General features: G+C 38.3%; 1 protein-coding gene across 1 annotated transcript in view; it reads right to left on the reverse strand.

The window, feature by feature from the left end:
• The window catches only part of unc-13-4A (BAI1 associated protein 3), a 207,203-nt gene extending 183,483 nt beyond the window's left edge, over window positions 1-23,720 (reverse strand). The window contains exon 1 of the mRNA XM_076179939.1: window positions 22,616-23,720. Coding sequence (XP_076036054.1) covers window positions 22,616-23,073 — 458 coding nt within the window. The 5' untranslated portion in view covers window positions 23,074-23,720. The remainder of the gene's footprint in view (window positions 1-22,615) is intronic.
• Between the last annotated feature and the right edge of the window lie 360 nt (window positions 23,721-24,080).

The following is a 24,080-nucleotide window of genomic DNA, read 5'->3' on the forward strand; positions in this document are numbered from 1 at the left end:
ACCATAGCCTACATACCCCTTGTTTTTCTCACAAATTCATAACACCCTATGACCCCCTCTCGCTAGATAGAGAGAGGTAGAAGTGTATGTGCAATGAAGGTTATTCTATATTTGTAATATTTATGAATAAACATGCCTGTGCATAAAACAAACTGGATACACAACACCAAAGCAATGTCCCTAATTGTCCTCATTATGATCAAGTCAGAGAAGCCAAGACACAACAAAAAGCAAATATGACTTTTTCTTGAGGGTGAAGCGGTTAATGAAAGTCAAATAAGAAAAATTATGTGTCCCAGATTGAGAGTTCTAAGGTCTCAGTCCATGACAAGAGATGAGAAGAGGACCATGAAACAAACAAACAGGTTCCATCTACGAAGGAAACCTAACACCGTTATCATCTGTCCATGAAGGAGGACGGCAGCAAAACTGCAAATAAGGAGTAAGCTGGAATACAAAGAGGAAGAGATGGAAGGGAACAAGGAAAATATGAAAGAGAAGGAGTGAGAAGAAAATGATGGCGAGGTGGAAATTCAAGATGAGCAGATGTAGGAAGACGAAGAGGGGGATGCAGAGCAGAAGGAAGAAGAAGAGTGTCTATCGGCAATAATTAGTGCTTCTGTCCTTGGGGATAATATTGTACTGAAGAGGCAGGGCCACAGAGAGATGGTAAAGGAGATATCTAAACAGCATAGCAGAAAGGGGGATAATAGAAGTTAAAAGTGATCATTATTCTTTGTGATCAGAAATTAATCTCCAATCAAAAAAGGATGTTGCGTAACTGTGATCCATAGGGGTACTATCAAATTCTCTAGAATACTGACTGCATGAAAAATATGCAGTCAATATCCACAAAGGGAAGGAGAAGGAGGAGGAATAAGATAATGAGAGGATACAGGAGAAGAAAAAGGAGTACCTGAGATGGACGAAGGTTAGAAGAAGGAAGAGCAGCAGAAGGAAGAGGAGGAAGTGGAGGAGTGGGAAGATGAAGAAAAGGAAAATGGAGAGGAGGAAAAAATGACGAGGAGAAGAAGCATTATGAACAGGAAGAGAGGGAGGAGGAGGAGGAGAAGGAGGAGGAGGAGGAGGAGGAGGAGGAGGAGGAGGAGGAGGAGGAGGAGGAGGAGGAGGAGGAGGAGGAGGAGGAGGAGGAGGGAGTAGAAGAAATGGAATAAAGAATAGGATATGGAGAAGAAAAGATGGGAAGGAGGTCCAAGAGGATTGACTGAGAAGGAACAGGATCAAGAAAATGAGAATAAGATGGAGGAGGAGGTGGAGGAGGAGGAGGAGGAGGAACTGTAAGAGGAGGAAACAGAGGAAGGTGGAGGAGGAGGAGGAGCAGAAGTGGGAGAAAGTACTGGAGGGGAAGTGAGAGAAGGAGCTGGAGTGAGAGAGGGAGAGTTAAGAAGATAAACAAATGTAAGAGGAATGATAATGGGAAAAAGAACAAGTGTAACAAACAAATAGGAGGACATATCAGAGGAAGAAGAGATTTATGAAAAAGAAAAGTGAAGAAGGAATAAGAGAAGGAAGATTGGGTAAGGGAAGGTTCAGAAGTGGGTGAATCAAGGTAAGGAAAAAAAGGAGGTGAAAGCCAGAGAGAAAGAAGAAAACAATGAGGGGGAGGAGCAAAAGTTTGAAAACAAAACTCAACTGACGTGGAATAGACATAGGAGGAGAAAGAGACTAGTGGAAAGAGAGGTCATGGAACAGGAAGAGTGTGGGGGGGGCAAGAGAAGAAAGTTGGCTGAAGGTTGAGAAGTTGGGCTGGAGAAATGGACCAGAATTTTGAGGTGAAATGCGACTGCTGCCTTTACCTTCCTTTAGGAATTTTATGAATCTGTATTCACCTCTAGATCATTCTGGTTGCCGTAAAGCAATTTCATTCATCTGATGGCAGAACTCTTGTAGACTTTATAAGGCTTTACCTAGTTCTCATTAACCTTTTTGGCGAAATATGTTTGTTCTTGCTGTAAACAACTGATTCTATTCAGATGTCAAACATTTTAAAGCTCGAATCTTATCTTCGGTACTGATCCATACATACATCTAAAACTTAGCCATATTCTCTTTTAACTCATACATGAAATACGTAAAATCTACTTCCATATCCAGTTGTCTCCATTGCATTCCCACTTGCACTTTATTCACCTCTTCCCCATATCTTCCTCCGCCTTCTCTTCTTCTTTAATCTCTTCTTCCATTCTCCCCTCTTTGCACTGTCAGTAATCTATCCCATAATTACCTGAATCACTGTTATGAACTATTAATTAAAATTTTCAATTATTAATGTTTGCCCCAACCTTTGCTCTATTTATTTTTTGCTGCAGCAAATTAATTTGACGAGGCTCCTGTAGATGTTTCTGGTCCATGAAACCACATCACATCGAGAGCAAGCACCTGCGACCACAATGCTCATGCCCTCATGCACTCAAGCATACACAATGCCCCGACAATGTCGAGTGGGTACCACAGAAATGAGTAAAATCGTCCGTTCGCAGCCAGACTGAATGAAAAAGTCCCATCGTTATGGGAAGCTTAGACAAGATAGGCTGTAATCCCCTCTGTATTAATGGGGCTCCATGGAAGTGAATAAAGGTAGAGTTATGGCAGCCAAACAAAAGGAAACTGGTGTAGAAAAGGTTAATCCGCTCTAGTCTGCATTTTTTTTTTTTCAGCGTTATTCATAACACAAAGTCCCTCACTAGCTGGAGAGCTGAAAAGTGCTTCAATTAAACCACATGGAATTGGTGTTATACTTTTAATCCGGTTAATACTTAGCATTTCATTTGGGCAAGGAAAAATACCTTATAAGCCAAAGAGTTAAAAAAAAATTCAGATAACCTAATCAGGAGTGGCATAGTCTTTTAAATGTATTTTAGCTAAATGTTTTAATCTACAAACAAATTGAATCATCTAGTTTTAACCAAAACAAAATAGTATATTTCCAATAGAGTGAATTTTTTGTCACTGTATAAGGGGAACCAACCGCTCTCCTGAATATAATTGTTAGTGTCAACAAGTGCGAATTAAACCTACGTATTTCTGAACTGACCTTTAATCCCAACAGAACAGATACATATTGTAAGTTCTAAAGTCTAATGGATCTAACAGCCTTTCTTCAAGGATAACTAAACTATTTGGCCAGAGTAAAACACGCAAGAATTAAAGAGTATATTACCCATTCAACAAAATAATGCACTTGATTAATTATGTTATAGGTAACATCATTAGAATTAATACAGCTCGGGGTCAGCCCCCCCCAGACTTGTTGAAATTATATCAGTCTTGATTACTCCATTAAGTCCTCCAGTAACGTAATAGAATTTACAGATAGTGTTCTCACTAAAACTAAAATGTGGCACCCACATTAAAATGATTAGCTGGAATAAATATGTTGTATTGAAATGAACCCCTTCAACCCAGAAAAGCCTGTTTCAGTTCATATTACCATCACCTCACTTATATATATATATATATACAGTATATATATATATACACAGTATATATATATATATATATATATATATATATATATATATATACAGTATATATATATATACACAGTATATATGGTAGGGAAGGAAGGAGGGTTTCTCTGGAATAAAATCCAAGTTGATTGGGTCCCTGTGGTGGAAATCAAGGAAGAAGTCTAGTTTGAGGGAGTCTGTGTAGGGAGTAGAGGATAGTCTCAAGTTGAAGATCCTTAATTAGAACGCAGGTGGCGGAAGACGTAGTGGGGTGGCGGAGGAAGAAGTAGGTGAGTAATCAATTGGAAATCAATAACGGAGCAATCTATGGGAGGATAAGGAGGGGATGGACTATGTAATATAAAGGGGATAATGATGAGAGGGAAGACCGAAAGAAGAATAATGTCAGGAAAGGTATTACAATTGCGTGTGAGAAAAGGGAGGAATTTTGTTTCAGTGGTGTTGTGAGATGAGAGAAAATATGAAGAAGTGACTGCATTAAAGGGAGTTGTAGTTATAAGTGTAATAACTGGGTAATGAGGAATGCAATTAAAAACATTAAATGAAAAGAAATGAGCAAGAGTCAATTACAGAGAAGCAACAAAAATGGAAGAAGCATGTAATAGAAAAAAGTAGGGAAAATCATATATGATTAGAGATGCATGAGAAATCACATTAACTCGTGATTCTAAATATGCGGAAAAAACACCAAGTAAGAAAATAAACTGATGACCAAGCGCTTTCGTCTATTCAGTATTCATGTACCCTGAGGATGTCTGAATAGACGAAAGTGCTTGGTCATCAGTTTATCTTTTTCCTTGGTGGTTTTTCCGCATGAATGGAGATAAACAAAGGTCAAGGTCATAGGATTCCATATGGATACCTTATAATATAGAAACATGGGAAGTTGGGAAAATCAACAGGGAAAGGGAGAGATGAGAAAAGGGAAACAAAAACAAAAAAAGGGGGGGGGGCATGTGAAGTAAGTTGACGGGTAAGAAATGGGACAAAACTGAAGGAGACAACTGGAAAAGAAAAGGAAGAAAGAGAAAATGTAGGTGGGATAAAGGGAAAAAAAAGGGGAAATGTTATCTAAGGAAAATGGAAGAGGAAAGAAAGGGGAAGGAAAAGCAAAAAAGTGCAAGGAGACAGACGGGTGATTAAAAGAGAAGGGAAAATTTTGAAGGGAAACCATCTATATACAAATATACTTCTTCCCCTTTATAATGAAGGTGAAAGATGAAAAGTGCGAAGGAAACGCGAGAACATGGCTGATAGAAGAACAGAAAGAAGCGGAAGGAAAACAACAGTGTAAGGGAGACGGGAAAAGACGTCCAATGAAAGCAGGGGAGGCAGAAAAGGGCAACAGAGAAGGCAGGATGTGGCAGGGCATGGAGATGTGCTGGATGATGCAGGAGAAGGTAGTAAGGCTGGGTGGGCTGAGAAGAGGGAGGAGAGAAGGTGACAGGGGCTAAAAAGTCCCGATGGAAAGGATTATGTGTAGAAGAGGATAATCAAAAGAAATTAGCTCCCGAGAGAAACTTGGGGTGGAGTAATATACGGAGAGAGGAGAGGGGATGATTTGAATCAAAGGATGGAAACATGATGGGGAAAGGGAGAAATGGAGGAGGGAGCACGAGGAAGGCTGAAAAAGAGTATATATATATATATATATATATATATATACACACACACATTATATATATGTATGTATGCATAGAGTAGGGGCAGAAGCAAGATTCAAGCTGCAGAGGTGAAAATTTTGAGGCTGATAACAGGAAAAACTAACATACATACATATACCAAAGGCTTTTTCCACCTACACGGGGGGTAGCCAAAAAGAAAAAGGAAAAACTAAGAAAGACATAATTAGAAATGATAGAATCAGAAAAGACATAGGAGCCATGCCAATACTGAAAAAAAAAGATGCATCACAGTTGAGGTGGTTGGGCCATGTTGAAAGAATGGATGAGGGAAAGATAGCAAGGATAAGATGGGATTGTACACCAAATGGAAAAATACCCAGAGGAAAACCAAGGAAAAGATGGAGGTATGTTGTCTGTGAGGCACAGGAAAAATACAGGTTGCCAGGTCTAGATGGACTTAGAAGAAACCAGACACTACAGGAGACAGGGGAGATGGAGGAAAAGGCTGGCCCCACTAACAGAGAATTATCTCTAAGTGGGTGCCAAATGGAGAGGAAAAAAAATTATATATATATATATATATATATATATATATATATATATATATATATATATATATATATATATATATACAGTACCTAGTTGTATTTTACGGGAAGGGGAGCTACGCTTGTTGTGGTCTGCCTTTGTATCTTGCAGTGTCTTGTTTGCCCTTAAACTCATGAATGGTTTTAGCGCACACTATTTTTTTGTCCATTTTGTTCCAAGTGTCCACCACTCTATGTGGAAAACTGTTTTTCTTCAGGTCTCTTCTATAACTATGTTTTTTTATTTTTTACCCATGTCCTCTTGTGTTTCTCTTGTCCCAGTTTAACAAGTCCTCTCTATAAAGTATTTCTGTGCCCTTCATGATTCCGTAGATGGTCAGTAGGTTGCCTCTCTCTCTTCTTTGCTCCTGAGTTGGTAACTCCAGTTTAGCCAGTCTCTCCTCATATGACAAGTTTGCAAGTGCAGGTGCCATTTTTGTGGCTGCTCTTTGGATTCTTTCTATTTTCTTTATATTCTTTTTGGTACTGGATGACCACAATGTCACCACATATTCTAGTCTAGGCCTTATCAGTGTGACCAATATTTTTTTAATAATTTCTTCATCCAAATATGTAAATGCCACTTTTATTGATCTTAGCAAGTTATAGAATTCTCCGACAATTCTGTTTATTTGTTTATCATAGGACAAGTTATTTGAGATAATTACATCCAAATTTTTTTTGGATCTCTACACACACACATATGTATATATGTACATGTTGAAACACAATGGCAAATGCCAACAAGACTGTGAGAATAAACACCGTGTGAGATCGAAACCTTTATTGGTACAACGTTTCGCTTGTTACAGCTTTTTCAAGTACAGACATGGCAAACACTCTGAGTATATATAGGCCAACGGGGAAGGAACTGGGAGAGGTTATCAGGGAGGGGTGGGTGGTAGGTGGAGGGGCGGGGGTGTGAGAAGGGGGATGGGTGGGACTTGGTGGAGATAAGGGAGGACATTTCGGACAGTTTGTTGAAGTGGACTAAGGGGGACATTTCATACATTTGTATAATGCGGGTAATAGATGGATGATAGGAGGGGCGATGTTAAACATGCCTCTGTTCTGCTCAATGGTTTTGAAGCTTTGAATGGCGGCCGCTTCGAGGCATTTCCTCCTCACCCTGTCTGGTTCACTAAAAAGAAGCTCTGCATTATCCCAATCCATCAGGTGGTCGTTGGTGTTCCGGTGGATAACACAGGCGTTGGTGGTGATGTTGTTCCGGGAATCGTAGCGATGCTCCCGGATCCGGGTCTTCAGGTCACAGGAGGTCTCGCCGATGTATACTTTATCACACTCCAGCACAGGGTATGCGGTAGACACCAGTGTTTCTTCCCCACATCTCGTCCTGGCTGTCACTCCTTCTAGAGAGCTCTTTGATATTTCTGCTGGACTGGCCCACTACCTGTATGTTGCAACGCCCAAGTGTCCGGGTGAGGGTGGTGGTGACGCTGCTGGCTGGAAGGATAAGCCTCCTAGCTGGTTTTTCCGTTGGGGAAGAAACGCTGGTGTCTACCGCATACCCTGTGCTGGATGTGATAAAGTATACATCGGCGAGACCTCCCGTGACCTGAAGACCCGGATCTGGGAGCATCGCTACAATTCCCGGAACAACATCACCAGCAACGCCTGTGTTATCCACCGGAACACCAACGACCACCTGATGGATTGGGATAATGCAGAGCTTCTTTTTAGTGAACCAGACAGGGTGAGGAGGAAATGCCTCGAAGCGGCCGCCATTCAAAGCTTCAAAACCATTGAGCAGAACAGAGGCATGTTTAACATTGCCCCTCCTATCATCCATCTATTACCCGCATTATACAAATGTATGAAATGTCCCCCTTAGTCCACTTCAACAAACTGTCCGAAATGTCCTCCCTTATCTCCACCAAGTCCCACCCGTCCCCCTTCTCACACCCCCGCCCCTCCACCTACCACCCACCCCTCCCTGATAACCTCTCCCAGTTCCTTCCCCGTTGGCCTATATATACTCAGAGTGTTTGCCATGTCTGTACTTGAAAAAGCTGTAACAAGCGAAACATCGTACCAATAAAGGTTTCGATCTCACACGGTGTTTATTCTCACATATATGTACATATATGCATATTATAAATATATATATAAATATATATATATATACATATATATATATATATATATATATATATATATATATATATGTATGTATATACATAGATACAAAATATCACTTTAAAATGTGACATCAGTAAAGAATTTTTTTTATATAGGACAGTGATAGAAGAATTAAATGTCAGTGCTGGACAAAATGTCAACGAATGACAAATGGCCAGCATAGGGCACAATGACAGACTAAGACAAAATGTCCATGATGGAATTGTTTCTTATGTACAGTACTACCTCTCATTAACGGACGTTAATTAGCTGTGTTTGCGGTGTTTTCAGTGTGTTTTTGGAGCTGTTGTTTAGTATGTGCAATCACTATGCCACCCAAAAACCACTCGAAATCAACGGATTATTCACATCAACGGACACCGTTACCCCCTTTTAGTCCGTTAATGAGAGGTAGTACTGTACATGACTTTTCCTGGTCCTTGGTTAAAGTCCACAAGCTGCGATTACAGCTACAGTTTCTACAAAACTGCATGAAAGAGCAAGTCGGTTTTACCTCAACAACTTGCAAAGATGTCTGATCATCCATCTGATGATTTCCAGCACATTATTCTTAAGGAACAAATCGGCATTGCAAAATTAAAAGTTAAAGAAGCCTTCAGGATCAACCATATTAACTGGCATAAATTCCAGTGTTGTGTATTATCTGAAGTCAAGGAAGTGCTTTTGGACTAATGGTTATTGAAAAACAAGAAAGGAGCGTGAGACCCTTGCAGGGAAATTAAACATGAAATTACTAGCGCTTATCAATGTCAGTGACTAGACCAAACATGCTAACCAAGATTTTGTGGTTAACTTGTTAGACAAGGCACTCACCAAGCCAGTCTAGCTACAGCGTTAGTATTTGGGCTCAGCTTTGCCAGCAATTCAAGTCCATCTAACATCATTAACATTAGTAAAGCTTTTTGTAATATAAGTGTGATTAAGATCTACCAATAGATGATGTTAATATATGTAAAGGTATTGTTTATGGTGCTTTAACTAATCAAGTACCTCCCAGTTTTCCTGAACATTTCCAATTTGCTATTAACACTCTAAAAAAGGACAGTGATTTACATATCACTAAAACTGATCAATTGAATCCTGTAGTAATTATGAACAAAAAAAGAATATTCAAACAAAATGGATGAACTACTCAAGGATCAAAATACCTATGTCCAACTAATGAGAATCCCACTGAATTAGTGAATAGCCATTTCAATAAGATGATTAAAGAATTGTTAATTGGAAATAGTGAACTTATAAAAAAAATATTTCTAACAGCCCCCACTTGCCTTATATTATAGTTTAATTAAGACATATAAGCCAAATAACCCGGTAAGGTCAATAATTTCTTCAATGGGCTCAGCCTTGTACAAACTATCAAAATGGCTGGTAACAATTCTTAGTCCGTAGTTGGAACTATTTCCACTTCCCATGTTAAGAACAGTTTAGACCTTATAAACAAACTAGGTGAGGAAAAACCACATTATGAATTTAACTTAGTAAGTTATGATATTATTTCTTTATTTATTGAAGTTCCTTTGGATGATCTACTGATCTATTTAAAAGAATTAAATATGCAGGAAGGAAGGAAGGGAGAGGACGGAAGACAGAGGTGAGTGGAGAATGGTTGTATATGGATGATGTTGTGACTGCATGAGGAGGAATGGGCGGGGGGGTGGGGGTGGGGTAGTATGTGTGAGTAAATTTCGACGCAGCCCGAAGGGATTTCTCCCCGTCCTCGCCTTGTATGCAAAGGGGGACGGAGAGGGGGGGGTCGCCGATTAAATGAAGCGGCCTTGCTGTGGATGTACTGTGTCTTGCGACACTGCTTCTGACCCAGGGCGGTGGGCAGGGTGCAGGGATGACCCATCATCCAGGAGGTGCTCAGATGAGAGGGAGGGTGGGAGGGGTGTGGAGTGTATTTAGGGATGAAATGGGTGGGAGTGTTTTTATGCCTTTCCCTTTTTGGCTACCTCCCTTGGAAGGGGGAAAAAGCCTTGGTATATGTATGTATGTATGTACCATTTCCCTAAGGCACCATGACTGAATTCATTAAATTGTGTGTTGGAGAGGATAATTCCAGTAAAAGAAAAAAAAAATCCATATATAGATTACTCAGTACGGGGGAGAAAGGATTACCAATCTCATACCAAATTTCTGGGAATAAAATTTTTAGATAATAAAATTGGACCTTGCCCTCTTTAAGAGTGCAAGTTCCAATTTTATTATCTAAAAATTTTTATTCCCAGAGATTTGGTATGAGCATGGGTAATCCTCTCTCCCCCGTACTGAGTAATCTATATATGGATTTTTATTTTTTTTCTACTAGAATAATTCTCTCCAACATGGCTGCAGTACATTGATGACATCCTATGTTGTTTGTGGCCCACTCAAGTTAGTGTAAGTGATCATCTGTGTAAACTTAACAATTTAGTCTGTTCTGTTCACAGTGGAGATAGAGAATGGAGGGATTTTGCTGTTCCTCAACTGTATCTACCACCGTGAAATTGAGTTGGTTTGGTGTATATCGCAAACCAATGTTTGTTCATATATAGTTACACTATCATTCCTCAGAGCCTCATGACATATTTGTTTCCTTAGTCTTAGCCTAAGGCTGCAAATGCATACTCTAAGGCTGCAAATGCATACCCCAAGGCTGCAAATGCATACCTCAAGGCTGCAAATGTGTACCCTAAGGCTTAGGCAGTGCTTCCACAGCAAAAAAATTTGTTACCCCAGACAGTTGTGTCAATTACCCTAAATTATAACTTTAATATATATATATATTATTTTTATTATTATTATTATTATCACAATTTTTTTTTTTTTTTTTTTTTTTTTTTTTTTTTTTTTTTTTTTTTTTTTTGCTGGCACATAATAGAACTGCATAAGAACAGTATTATGTCAGTCAAAGTCACCTTTATGTAAAGATTTGGGTATTTCTATAAAAATAACAAGTACAATACTGAGCGTAATCCAGAAAATAAAGACAGAACAACTCCTGCTTCCAAATAGGTGCAACATGCTATTTTATGAAGTACAGGAGATCGTAATCCAGAAAATAAAGACAGAACTCCTGCTTCCAAATAGGTGCAACATGCTATTTTATGAAGTACTGGAGCTAGGTTCTCCCCTTAGAGCAGCAGATTCTTCACATTTCTAACAGCTTTAAGTAAACTTTCGTCAATAATTAAGGTATTTGCTTTTGCATTGTTGTTCTTCATGTGGTAAATTGCGTGCATGAGCCCACAGATTCTTTCATGCCCTCACCAGCCAGTCAGCTGAGCTGCCGGGCCAACGGTCATAATTATCAGCTGCTTCGTAGGAGTTACTAACGTGCTTCACACCCCATCCACAATTTTAAAAGGCCAAGGAGTTACTAGACAGAACATTATCATACCTGTCCATCATATATATTCGTTATTTATCAATGTCGAAAAAATGAAGAAAAAAAATTCTAAATTGGTTTTGTTCTAGAGGAATGTGAATGTGTCTGATTGCCCTAGATTCTCTATTTGTACCCCCAAAATTTGCCCAAATACCCTAAAAAAAAACATTACCCTAAACTCTACCCCAACATAGGCTTGATTACCCTAAAATAGGGTAATTACCCTAAAAGTCACAAAGTGGAAGCACTGGGCTTAGGGTACGTATTTGCAGCCTAGAGTACATCGACGATGAAATCACATTTACCGGTATTTACGATATTGCTACTAGTCTGCGATACCCTATACATGTTCTTTATACAGCTTACAATTGTGCCATAGAAGCTTTTACAAAACTCCAGGTCAAATAATTTTTTTAATAAGAAAAATGTTACCTTCCATGAGAACCTGCAAGACATCCCAGATTTATTACGTAGTTTTAACATTAATGTATTTTTAACAATAAGAACACTGTAAGACAATTATTAATAATTCCGTCAATTGTGATAAAGGGTGTGTGTACAAATTACCTTGTAAATCATGCAATCAATTAGATTTTGGTCAGACTGCTAAAACACTCGATACACGAATTAATCAACACAAGGAACACGTTACTACGTGAAACCAATCCAGCGGTATATTCATCCACATAAAAAAATAACCACCCATTTGACATGAAACAATAACATCACAGAAAAAAAAAATAATTGAATGCAGTTTAATCAAATCTAGTCAGGGAATAAATGTCAACTTTCATCAAGGTTTATACAAATTAGATAGTTATATTTTCCACGATATTTCAACATTTTTTAAATTGTAATACAACAGTTGTGAGCAATTGCCCCATGCATTTTAGTTACTAGGACGGCCAGTGCTTCCACTTTTAGGGTAATTACCCTATTTTAGGGTAATCAAGCCTATTCTGGGGTAGAGTTTAGGGCAGCCCTGTGCAACCTGCGGGCCGAGGCATTCATTGCGGCCCTTTCTCCTAAAAATAAATAACCTATAATAATAATGCGGCCCTCAGAGAGAGGGTAGCCTTTCTTTGCTAATTATTGGTCAGGAAAATATATGTGTTTAATCATTCTTATGATAATGAACCCAGTTAACCAATATTAAGCAATTATTTATGTTTGTACAAGGTACGGTGGCCTTTCGTTTGCTCATTCATAGTAAGGAAAATACATTTGTTTCGGACAATTCTTATTTTTGTGATCCCAATTTAAATAAAATCAGTAACAAACTACTTATCTATCTTTATCAGTATAATCTCACATAATATGTCTTCGATCGTAGTAAATAACATGAAATAGTAAGGTTATGTTCATATATTCCCAGAGTGGCCCTTTGGGAAAAAAGGTTTCACACCCCAGGTTTAGGGTAATGTTGTTTTTTAGGGTAATTGGGCAAATTTTGGGGTACAAATAGAAAATCTAGGGCAATCAGACACATTCACATTCCTTTAGAACAAAACCAATTTAGAATATTTTTTTCGACATTGATAAATAACGAATACATATATATATATATATATATATATATATATATATATATATATATATATATATATATATATATATATATATATATATATATATATATATATATGATGGACAGGTATGATAATGTTCTGTCCAGTAACTCCTTGGCCTTTTAAAATTGTGGATGGGGTGCGAAGCACGTTAGTAACTCCTACGAAGCAGCTGATAATAATGACCGTTGGGCTAGGGCATGAAAGAATCTGTGGGCTCATGCACGCAATTTTACCACATGAAGAACAACAATGCAAAAGCAAATACCTTAATTATTGACGAAAGTTTACTTAAAGCTCAGCTGTTAGAAATGTGAACAGCACTGCTACTTGCAAAGAATCTGCTGCTCTAAAGTACCTAGCTCCAGTACTTCATAAAATAGCATGTTGCACCTATTTGGAACCAGGAGTTCTTCTGTCTTTATTTTCTGGATTACGGTCTCCAGTACTTCATAAAATAGCATGTTGCACCTATTTGGAAGCAGGAGTTCTATCCTTATTTTCTGGATTACGCTCAGTATTGTACTTGTTATTTTTATAGAAATACCTAAATCTTTACATGAAGGTGACTTTGACTTACATAATACTGTTCTTATGTAGTTCTATTATTTGCCAGCAAAAAAAAAAGTGATGATAATATATAAATATATATATATATATATATATATATATATATATATATATATATATGTGATACTATATATATTATATATATATGTTTGTGTGTGTGTGGATTTAACCTAGTTGTATTTACCTAGTTGTATTTTACGGGAAGGGGAGCTATGCTCGTGGGGTCCCGTCTTCATATCTCATTTTATCTAAACTATTTTTAAATTCATGTATTGTTTTTGCACACACCACTTTCTCATCTAACTTGTTCCAACTGTCTATTGCTCTGTGAGGAAAGCTGTTCTTTTTCAAATCTCTTCTATAGCTGTCTTTTTTTATTTTCTTTCCGTGTCCTCTTGTATTTCTGTCATCCCATTTTATCAGATTCTCTCTATCAGTAATTTCTATGCCTTTCATGATTCTGTAAATAGCTATCAAATCTCCTCTCTCTCTTCTTTGCTCTAGTGTCTGTAGTTTAAGTTTTTGTAGTCTCTCTTCATATGATAGTTTTGAGAGTGTTGGTGCCAGTTTTGTAATTGCTCTTTGTATTCTTTCAAGTTTTTTTATACATTTTTTTGTACTTGGTGACCATATCGTTGCTGCATATTCCAATCTTGGTCTTATCAGGGTGATTAGGATTTTCCTCACCATTTCTTCATCCAGGTATGTAAATGCCACTTTGATTGTTCTTATTAAATTATAAGTTTCTCCAAAAATCTTATTTATATGTTTCTCAGGTGACATATTATTCATAACAATGACTCCCAGGTCCTTCTCATTTTCTACTTTTTTTATTCCTTCTTCTCCCAAATTATATGATCCTGTTATTCTGTTTTTGCTTTTTCCAAATTCCATTATACTACACTTTTTTGTATTGAACTCCATCTCCCACTTCCTACTCCATTCTTGTACTTTATTTAGATCTCTCTGTAGTGATTCACAATCTTCTTCAGTTTTCACTCTTTTCAGTAGTTTTGCATCATCTGCAAAGAAGCTCATATAGCTTTCAATTCCTTCATCCATATCATTAATATATATAGCAAACATTATTGGGGCCAGAACTGTTCCCTGCGGGACACCGCTTATTACTTCATTCCATTTTGAGTGCTGATTTCTTATCACTACTCTCATTTTTCTTTCTTGCAAAAAGTCTTCCATCCAATTTAGCAATTTACCTTGTATTCCTCCTTCATATTCTAATTTCTTAAGCAACTTCTTATGTGGTACTTTGTCAAAAGCTTTTTTTAGGTCTAGAAATGCACAATCAGCCCATCCATCTCTTTCTTGTATTATATCTATTAGCCTTGAATAGAAACATATTAAATTGGTGACGCATGACCGTCCTTGTCTGAATCCAAATTGCCTTGGATTTAGTACGTTGTTTTTTTCCAAGTATTTTACCCATCTACTTTTGATAATTCTTTCACAAATTTTTGCTATTGTACTTGTTAGAGAGACTGGTCTATAATTGGTAGGTTCTTCTTTATTTCCTCCTTTATATATAGGTACTATATTTGCTTTTTTCCAATCTTCTGGAACTTTTCCTTCTTTTAAGGAACTGCTTATTATGCTATGTATTTTGTCTGCCAGTTCATTCCTGCATTCTTTCAGAATCCAGTTTGCTATTTCATCTGGCCCATGCGATTTTCTGACATCAAAATTACCCAAGTGTGTCAATATTTCATTCTTTGTTACTTCTATTTCTTCCATAGGGGGGACTTTTTCTTTCCACTCAATCTCTTCAGGTTGTATATTTTCCCTTGTAAACACTGATTTAAAATGTTTGTTCATAATTTCTGCCATTTCCATTTCCTCAGTGTATTCAACTCCTCCTTGTCTCAATTTCTCCAAGTCTTGTTTGTTTTTCAGTTTATTGTTTACAAATCTGTAGAATAGTTTTGGTTGATCTTTACACTTTTCTATAACATCTTTTTCATATTTTCTTTTTTCCTCTCTGCACTTTTGTACATATTCATTTCTATAACCAGTATATATTTTCCATTTTTCAGGTCTTCTGTCTTTTTTCCATCTGGTCCAGGCTTTGTCTCTTTTGTCTTTTAACTCCCTACAACTTTTGTTGTACCAGCATTTTACATATTCTTTTTCTTGTTTTTGTCTTGGGACATACTTTTCCACTCCTTTTTTGTAAATTTTTGTCAAAATATTCCATTTCTCTTCCACTGATGTTTCTTCTTTGTATATTTCTTCCCAGTTTTCTTGTTGGAAGAATTTTCTTATTTTATCAAAGTTTGTTTTTTCATACATCATTCTTCCTTTTCTATATTGTTCATTTCTTTTGATATATTTTTCTTCATTAAGTTCCAGTTCAATCAATATGTGGTCACTTTTACCTATTGGTGTTTTATATTCAATCTTGTCCACTATTCTAGGTTCAGATGTAATTATTAAGTCTAGCCTCGATGGTTCTTCTTCATTTCTATACCTAGTGTTCTCTTGTATCCATTGTGTCATTGAATGGTCAGTAATCATCTCAAGTAGAGCATTTCCCCATGAGTCATCACCACTCTTTACTGTCATTTCTTCCCAGCAGATTTCTTTGCAATTAAAGTCACCCATCATAACTATTCTTCCTCCGTCTTCCATTATTTTAGTTAATGCTATCTTTGTGTCCTCTAGCATACTTTTATATTCACTCTCCTCCCATGAGGCTGTTTTCGGAGGCACATAATTGATCACAAATTTTCTGCTCTTCTTATCTCTGTCTTCCACTTCTATCATAATCATCTCTACTGTATTCTTTCCATATATGACACCTTTCACGTTTATATCCTTCTTAGTCAGGAACATATCTCCACCCCCTTGCTTTTTCTCTCTGTTTCTAATCCAATAATTGTATGCATCATGTCCTACACTGTTGGGTGGTAGTGGGCCTTTTAATTTTGTTTCTACAATTCCCATTATGTCTGGTTCTTTTTCTTTCAAATAATCATTCAGCTCATTCAATCCTGTTATTAATCCATCTATATTTGTGTAAGACACTCTTAGTTTTCTGCCACTTCCATTGTGTTCTCTGTTTCCCTTATGTTTTTCTTTTGTATGTCGAACTTCCTTAGTTTCATGTTCACTACTCTCCAATAGAATCTCTCTTTCTCTGACTCCGTTCTGTTCTCGTTTTTTGCCTTAGCTTCCAGTCTTTTCTGCTTTTCTTCCTCTCTTTCCTCTTTATTCATTTCTCTTTTTATCCATATCTTTTTGTATTGTTCACTTGTTGCTAGTTTCCCTGTTTTGGATAAGATATTCTCTGCCGTTGTTTGTGACTTGAATTTAATCTTAATTGGTCTGGTCTTGTCTGTGCTATACTTTCCGAGTCTAAATTTCTCTTCGATTTGTTTCATAATTCCTGGTTCATCTTCCTGAACTGATTCTAGTAATTGGCTTACTTTTTCATTTTCCTCTTTGATTCTTGTGGTTCTATCTGTGTTGTGTTTCTCTTCCATTCCTAATATAATTATACATTTCTTCTTGTCTGCTAAATCCCTTACTATATTCTCCTTTTGTCTCATCACTTTAATAACTGAGTCTTCAGTATGTTCTTTCAATTGCTGTTTGACTATGTCAGTGAATGAAATCTTATTTCCTTCTTGGGTTTTCTTCCAATTTTTACTTTCTTTAGCTATCGTTTCTCTGTTTTCTTTACTATTCTTCTTCAATTCCTCATTCTCCCCCTTTACCTCTCTTAACTGTCTTTTTAGTTCTTCTATTTCATCAGTTAAGTTTTTATTCGCCTTTTCCAGTTCTTCCAATCTTTCAACCCTTTGTAAAATGGTGTTCATATGACCTAACCTACTCTCCAAGTCCTCGATCACCTTATCAACCTTCTTCTCTAGTCTTGTCAGTCGGGGGGGGGGGTTTGTGTCCCCCCCACTCTCTTTAAATCCCTTGAAAATATTCTCATCACTTTCTGCTATATTGCTCCTATCTATACCTCTAATCTTCACATTCCTATTAGACATGTCGTCATCATCCAACTCGTCTTGGGGTCGTTTGTCTACCTTACGGCGGCCCGTCAGGGCCATTTCCTCCACCTCCTCATTACCTTCCATTTCCCCAGCAATCCCTCCCCCTCTCCTCTTTCCTTACTTTCCCACTACCCCACGAGCAATTTCCCCCCACCCTGCAAATACAAAAAGGCACTTCTCTTTGCGTTGGGATCCACAATCTTCACTTTTCTTCAGAGCGTTCTTCAAGCCGTCCGTTCGTTGAAAGTGTGTGTGTGTGTGTGAGTGTGTGTGTGTATTAAATAAAGTTATGATTTAGGGTGATTGACACAACTGTCTGGGGTAACGAATTTTTTTGCTGTGGAAGCACTGAGGACGGAAGTAAAACCACGTGCCCTTCTTCCACCTTTCCGAATTTCTTCTTCACCATGTCTCATCCAGTCACTTCACTATGTTCTTTCTTCCTTTTATTCAGTCTTTGTATTAGCACTGAATATGTGATTATGCGAAATATATGTCTATACATATATATATATATATATATATATATATATACATTTATATATATGTATATATATATATGTATATATATACATATATATGCATATATATATATATATATGCATATATATATATATATATATATATATATATAAAGCTCAAAAACATGTACATATATATATGCATATATATATGTATATACATATATATATATATATATATGTATATATATATATATATATATATATATATATATATATATATATATATATCCTTAATGGCCAATAAGGACCATTTCGTAAAATATTACAACCAGACCATTGATAAAGGTACCCTGAGTCAGTGTACCAAAATCATTGCACACAATAAGGACCCCAGAAGGGTAAGACTTCTGGAGGCATTCTACATAAGGGATACTACCCCCACAATAAACATAGAATCCAATATGACATTCAGTTTTTTGCTGTACAACGACGTTTATTTGAGACAGCGTTGCATCGAGGTCCCTTTGCTGTCAGCTAACTTTTTTCAGCCAAGGATTTCCTCAAAGCTTGACAAACGATTGAAGTGTTCGTTAAAGTCCTTCAGATTTAATGAACTCTCTGAAGAAACTCTGCAAGAATTCAGGACTAAAAAGTCCCCGTATTAGAAATACAATGGCTCTACTAAGGTTGGAGGGGCTTAGGCGTACGATGTGAGCTTCTGCAGTACAGAGGGCTCTGACTAGACTGTACGAACACGACTCACTTGAGAAGCACAAAACTCGAGGGAATCGTGCCGCCATAGGCGACAGAGACGATGATTCCATTGTGATGAATGTTGAAAGGAGAAAGAGTAAAGTGGATGAGGAAGTGTGGTAATAGAAAGAATCGAAAGAATGGGTGGAAACTTAGAGCAACTGACGAAAAGAGGGAAATTAATCGAAAGAAAAAGAAAAATGACGATGGAAAGAAAAAGAAGAGGAATTTCGGAGGAAGCAAGGGAAAAGTGATGAAAGAGGAAACGGGTGGCGAAATTGAAATAAGGATAAAAAAAAAAAGTAAAACTGAGGGGAGAGGGAAAGGACAAGAAGAAAAGAAAACTAGAAAATGCTAGGCTATGTGGGATAAGTGAAAGCAAGAAAAATAGAAAAGCAAAAACAAGAAATGGGGGAAAGAGTAATGAATAAATAGCTCAAAGAAAAAGAAGCAAGGAGACACCATGGCGGAAAGGAACAAGGAAGAAACATGGGAAATTGTGAAAGGAGAACAGTAATTTAGTTTGAATAAAGTTGATACGGGAAACTCGAGGCTCGAAGAGGATTAGTGTACTTAAGGAAAAGACTTAACTACATTAACGTAATTATGCATTATGTAGATTTTACGTTCTAAACGTCGAACAATTTTATTCAGCTGAGAGGATGTACAAACGAACAAGAGCCCGTTGACGTTTGAGTCACGTCACTCCTCGGCTGAAAACACTGCCTATTGTCCTTCGACTTGAACACGGTTGATCCATATGAGAAAGAAAAAAAAAATAGAAAGAGAGAAGAGTTAAAGCAGAGAATTTGGAAAGAGGAGGGTCATGAGAAAAAAAGAGGGTTAAAGGACAGGAGTAGAAAGGATTCCATAGTGAGTGCAGATATAAGTAGAAGTATAGGAAAAGAAACGAGACGACGACGACAATGGAAGAATGAGCGTAAGGGCCGCGATTCGGTTAAAGGGAGGGCAAGGTTAACATGAAAGACAAAGGTTAGGTGAAAGGGACAGTGAATGTGGGTAAAGGGTAAAGACATTCTGACAACAACAGAGAATGGAGGTAGACTCCCTGAACATGAATGCATATTTGATGGATTTAGTTTGAGCTAATTCTAGAAATAAAATAAAATAATTGGGCTGAGGGAAGGATCCCAGACAGTTGGTACATCGCACTTGGTTGGAATAAGTTGGATAAGAGAGCAGATTAAGGGGAAAAATATAATGTAGAGGCGATAAAGAAACGGAACATAAGAATGAAGGAGACTGCAATAGACCATGAGGCCTACACTGGGGAGTGCCATGTCCATTACCACCTGTTATCCCCATCCATAAAGTTGTCTAACCGTTTCTTAAAACAAATGATAGTTTCAGCGCTCACTACATGGTTACTAAGTCTGTTCCATTCGTTGACCACCCTATTAGTAAACCAGTTCTTACCTGCTTCCTTCTTAAATCTAAATTTGTCCAGTTTAAATCCATTACTGCAAGTCCTGTCTGTTGTCTTAATATGATGACCTTGTTTAAGTCACCCTTGTTAAAGCTTTTGATCCACTTAAACGGAAGTGGAATAAGACAGGGCAAGCAGTCAGAAAGGACTGAGTGGACACCACGAGATGGGAAGCGTGCTAGAGGGAGACCAAACAGAAGACGGACAGGTGACTTAGAAAAGTTTGCAAGAGTGCCGTGGCAGAGTTTGTCTTAGTCATGGGACTTGTGAAAGAGGTTGGGTAATGCCTCTGTTCAACAGTAGGCTCTGAATAGCTGATGGAGTGGCTGACTAATTGATTTGTTGGTTGATTGATTGACTGATCAACTGACGGACAGACTGACTAAGTGATTGATTAATTTGTTGGTGGATAGACTATCTATCTATTTATATATTTGTTTATTAATTTATTGGTAATCTTGTATCCTGGGGATTATTGGTGCTGTAAAACTTTCTCCCTTTTTTTCAAATCCTACATAGCTGTTGTGCCTCAGTCTCTCAAGTCGAACAGTGATCTAGAATTGGGTGTTATGTACACACGCCCCCCCCCCCGCCTCCCTTTGTGATTATTACACACGAATGGTAAAAGTACTTTGTTTGGGAAAATTTAATTTAATTTTCTCTCCATTGTTTGTGGGTAAGGGAAGATCCCTGTCCTCGGCCCATGGCTTGGGTCAGACGCAATGCAGGAAGACACAGCACCACCTCCACTTCCACAGGGCTCAACTCCCGAAACGGGTTTATCTCATCTAAAAAGGGCAAACGTTTGTTCTGTTCAGTCTCCACAGTGAACTTAATTGATGGTACTTAAATATTTAACTTTAACATAAAATTGTCTAAAGGTTGGTCATTTGGCTACATCTATCATCTACATATTTATGCCAAATGAGATTCCTTGGAAGAATATTGGGTAAAATATCTCTTTCAAAAATTCCATATACAAATTACTCAGAATTGGAGACAGGGGATTCCCCATTCCCATTCCGAATTTTTGCATATATAATTTATCATTGAATCCAAATTCTAAATCAGCTACACACATTTTAATAAGACTGATTATTGTATGGGCAGGGATTGTCGTACCATATTCTTTTAATTCATCTTCTAAATATCTTAATAAATCTAAAACTGGGACCCGAGTAAATAAACTGGTAACATCTTAACTAACAAGTTTGAAACCAAATGTGATAGATTGCCCTGTAATTTATCAATGAGATCAACATTATTTTTAATATGAGTATTGGAAATATTTCCAACAAGTGAGCTTAAAACGGACACCAGCCATTTTGATACTTTACAAGTGCACGACCCAATAGAGTTAATGATCGGTCTGGCTGGATTATTAACTTTGTGGGTTTTAATTAAACCATACATATATACGGTAGCGAGGGAGACAACGTTACAAATTGTTTGATGAGGTCATTATTTCCGTCTAAAAATGTTGTCGATGGTACACTTGTAACCTGACCATCTGTGTTGAGCAGGTCACAGTGGACCTTTTTCCATGTTCCCCTTATTCTCTTTTCCGTATGTATATACTGTCCTTGTTTCTCTATGTATTGTACCTCTGAAGATGTCTTGAATAGACGAAAACATTCGGTCACCAATCTTTTCATGTTCCCAGTGGGATTTTGCATATATATATATATATATATATATATATATATATATATATATATATATATATATATATATATATATATATATATATATATATGTACATACAGTTATTAATCTTCTTGTGCGTATTTTCAATTTTCCTAGTAAGGATTCGGACATGGGGGGGGGGGGACGCAAATACGAGTTAACCAAAATCATACATTTTAATTTTCAACGTTGAAAATTAAAATGAATTATTTTGGTCAAATCGTATTTGCCCCCCACCCCCAACCCGAAATGGCCGAATCCTTATTAGGAAAATTGAAAATACGCACAAGAAGATTAACAACTTTCAGAATGCTGTCGACTTTAACAGCACATGCCTACAGGAGAATCTGCTCGCATATTTTTCAAATACATACACACATATGTATATATATATATATATATATATATATATATATATATATATATATATATGTTGACATGTGGAGGAGAGCCAACACTTGCCTTTATGCACTGAGTACATTTGTACATTTAACCATATATGTACATATGCTCCGAACATCTATGATTTCGTGGGGCTACTCACAAACGACATCGAAAAAGTGAACGAGGGAAGGTTACAATCACACAAATGAGCTAAGATGCTTGTGAGGCTATACCAATCTAGCCCACATAAAATATGTTTTGATGCAAGAAATGTTGCTATGATTTCAACATGATTGTACAGTAAATAATATTCTAATCTTCCACGACAATCTGGATTAAGATGGAGGTGGTTATCCTATAGAGGTGGGGGGAGGGGGAGATACCTGGCTATGGCCCCCCATCCCAATCCCAGCCTACATAAACTGGGTAAGAAGAAGAAGAAGAAGAAGAAGAAGAAGAAGAAGAAGTCAGATTGGTACAACTGTACTCACCATGTTTGCGAAGGGTCGTACTCCGGCCAGTAGGCGAAGTTGTTGCTACACTCCAAAGCTGGTAGGGGTCTGCGTTCCCTGCGCTGCTGCTGCTGCTGGAAATGCTGCTGGAGCTTCGGCTGGTGGTTCTTGTGGAGGAACTCCATACGTCCCTTGCTCCGGCTCCCGAGGCAGCGCGGCGAAGCCCCCGCCGAGGCCGTGGGCTGTGGCGTGGGCACCAGTTTGGGCCCCAACCGGGAAGCGGCGCTCGAGATGGGCCGTCCGCTGACAGGGGCGCTACCAGTGCGGTGGAGACCCTGCGTCGGCCCTCCTCCGGTGCAGTTGTCGCTGGTCGCGTTCCCCGCTGCCCCGTTGGTGTTCTCTCTTCCGAAGGGAAACCTCTTGGGACTCAAGGACAGGTTGGAGACGCTGCTTGTAACTTCGGACATCACTTGCTGGATCGAGGAGAAGAAATTCATTGTGTTGGTGGCTGCAAGACGAAATCGCTCAAATATTCAGTATGCCCGAGATTCCTCTCGGGTAGGTTCTTGTAATGTCTTGTGATCTCTGGAGAGGCTTAGCTTAGGGACATGCTTTGGCCTGCACCTTCCTTAAGGGGGAGTGGGTGTTGCCTACACTACCCTATCACTGGTAGACCTTGTGTTTCTGAGTTCTATAGAATAAAGAGCGAGAAAGGCTTTCACTCCAGCAGACCTTAACAACTGGCAGGAGCAGAAATCAGGAGCTGGTGAAGTGGCAACAGCGACGGTGCTGCGACGACGACTGGGGTAGGAAAGACGACAGCGAAGAGTCCTACAGTTGTCATGCCGCTGCGTCACAAAATCGCGACCAAGGATGCCTTCTTTGGCGGACACCGGTGGCACCTGATCCCTCCGTCAGTAGGCTGGACTTACTGACTCATCTACCTCGTCAAGTCAATATCAGTCCAGAGAATGGGTTCCAGCACCAACGACGCTAAAGTTGACTGAAAAGACACACGTCAGGAGCAGCCAGGTCAACACAATCGACGACTTAAGTCAGGTCAGTGTTAATGAATGGGGTCGAGGTTGTGCGTCGAGACTGCCGAGATTAGCAACTTCTCTTCATCTGCGTTGGCACCGACACCCAGAACTACGTCGAAAGAAAACGATTTCACGGATGAGAGGAGGGGAGAGGTTGGGGGTGGGGAGGGGGGCTGAGTCACAGTTGAAGAGCTTACTTCAACAGGTGTGAAGCCCTGAATACTCAAAAGAACGTCTCTGATAACAATGTGTATATTTACTTTTCACCACCACACCACACGAAGTTCCCAATTTGCCATTGATTCGTAGAATATTCACCTTCGTTTCGACTTAAGTCACCCAACCTGAACAAGGGAAAATAAATCTATATCTTCCAAATTACAATGTTTGTCATGTTTTTCCTAAATCACAGTGTGTCTTCTAAGAGTTTATCTTTCCGAGATCTGAATCTATGACATCATGTG

This window comes from Oratosquilla oratoria, chromosome 43 (assembly GCF_046742065.1).
Source record: "Oratosquilla oratoria isolate Oo_2021 chromosome 43, ASM4674206v1, whole genome shotgun sequence".
NCBI classification, from domain to species: domain Eukaryota; kingdom Metazoa; phylum Arthropoda; class Malacostraca; order Stomatopoda; family Squillidae; genus Oratosquilla; species Oratosquilla oratoria.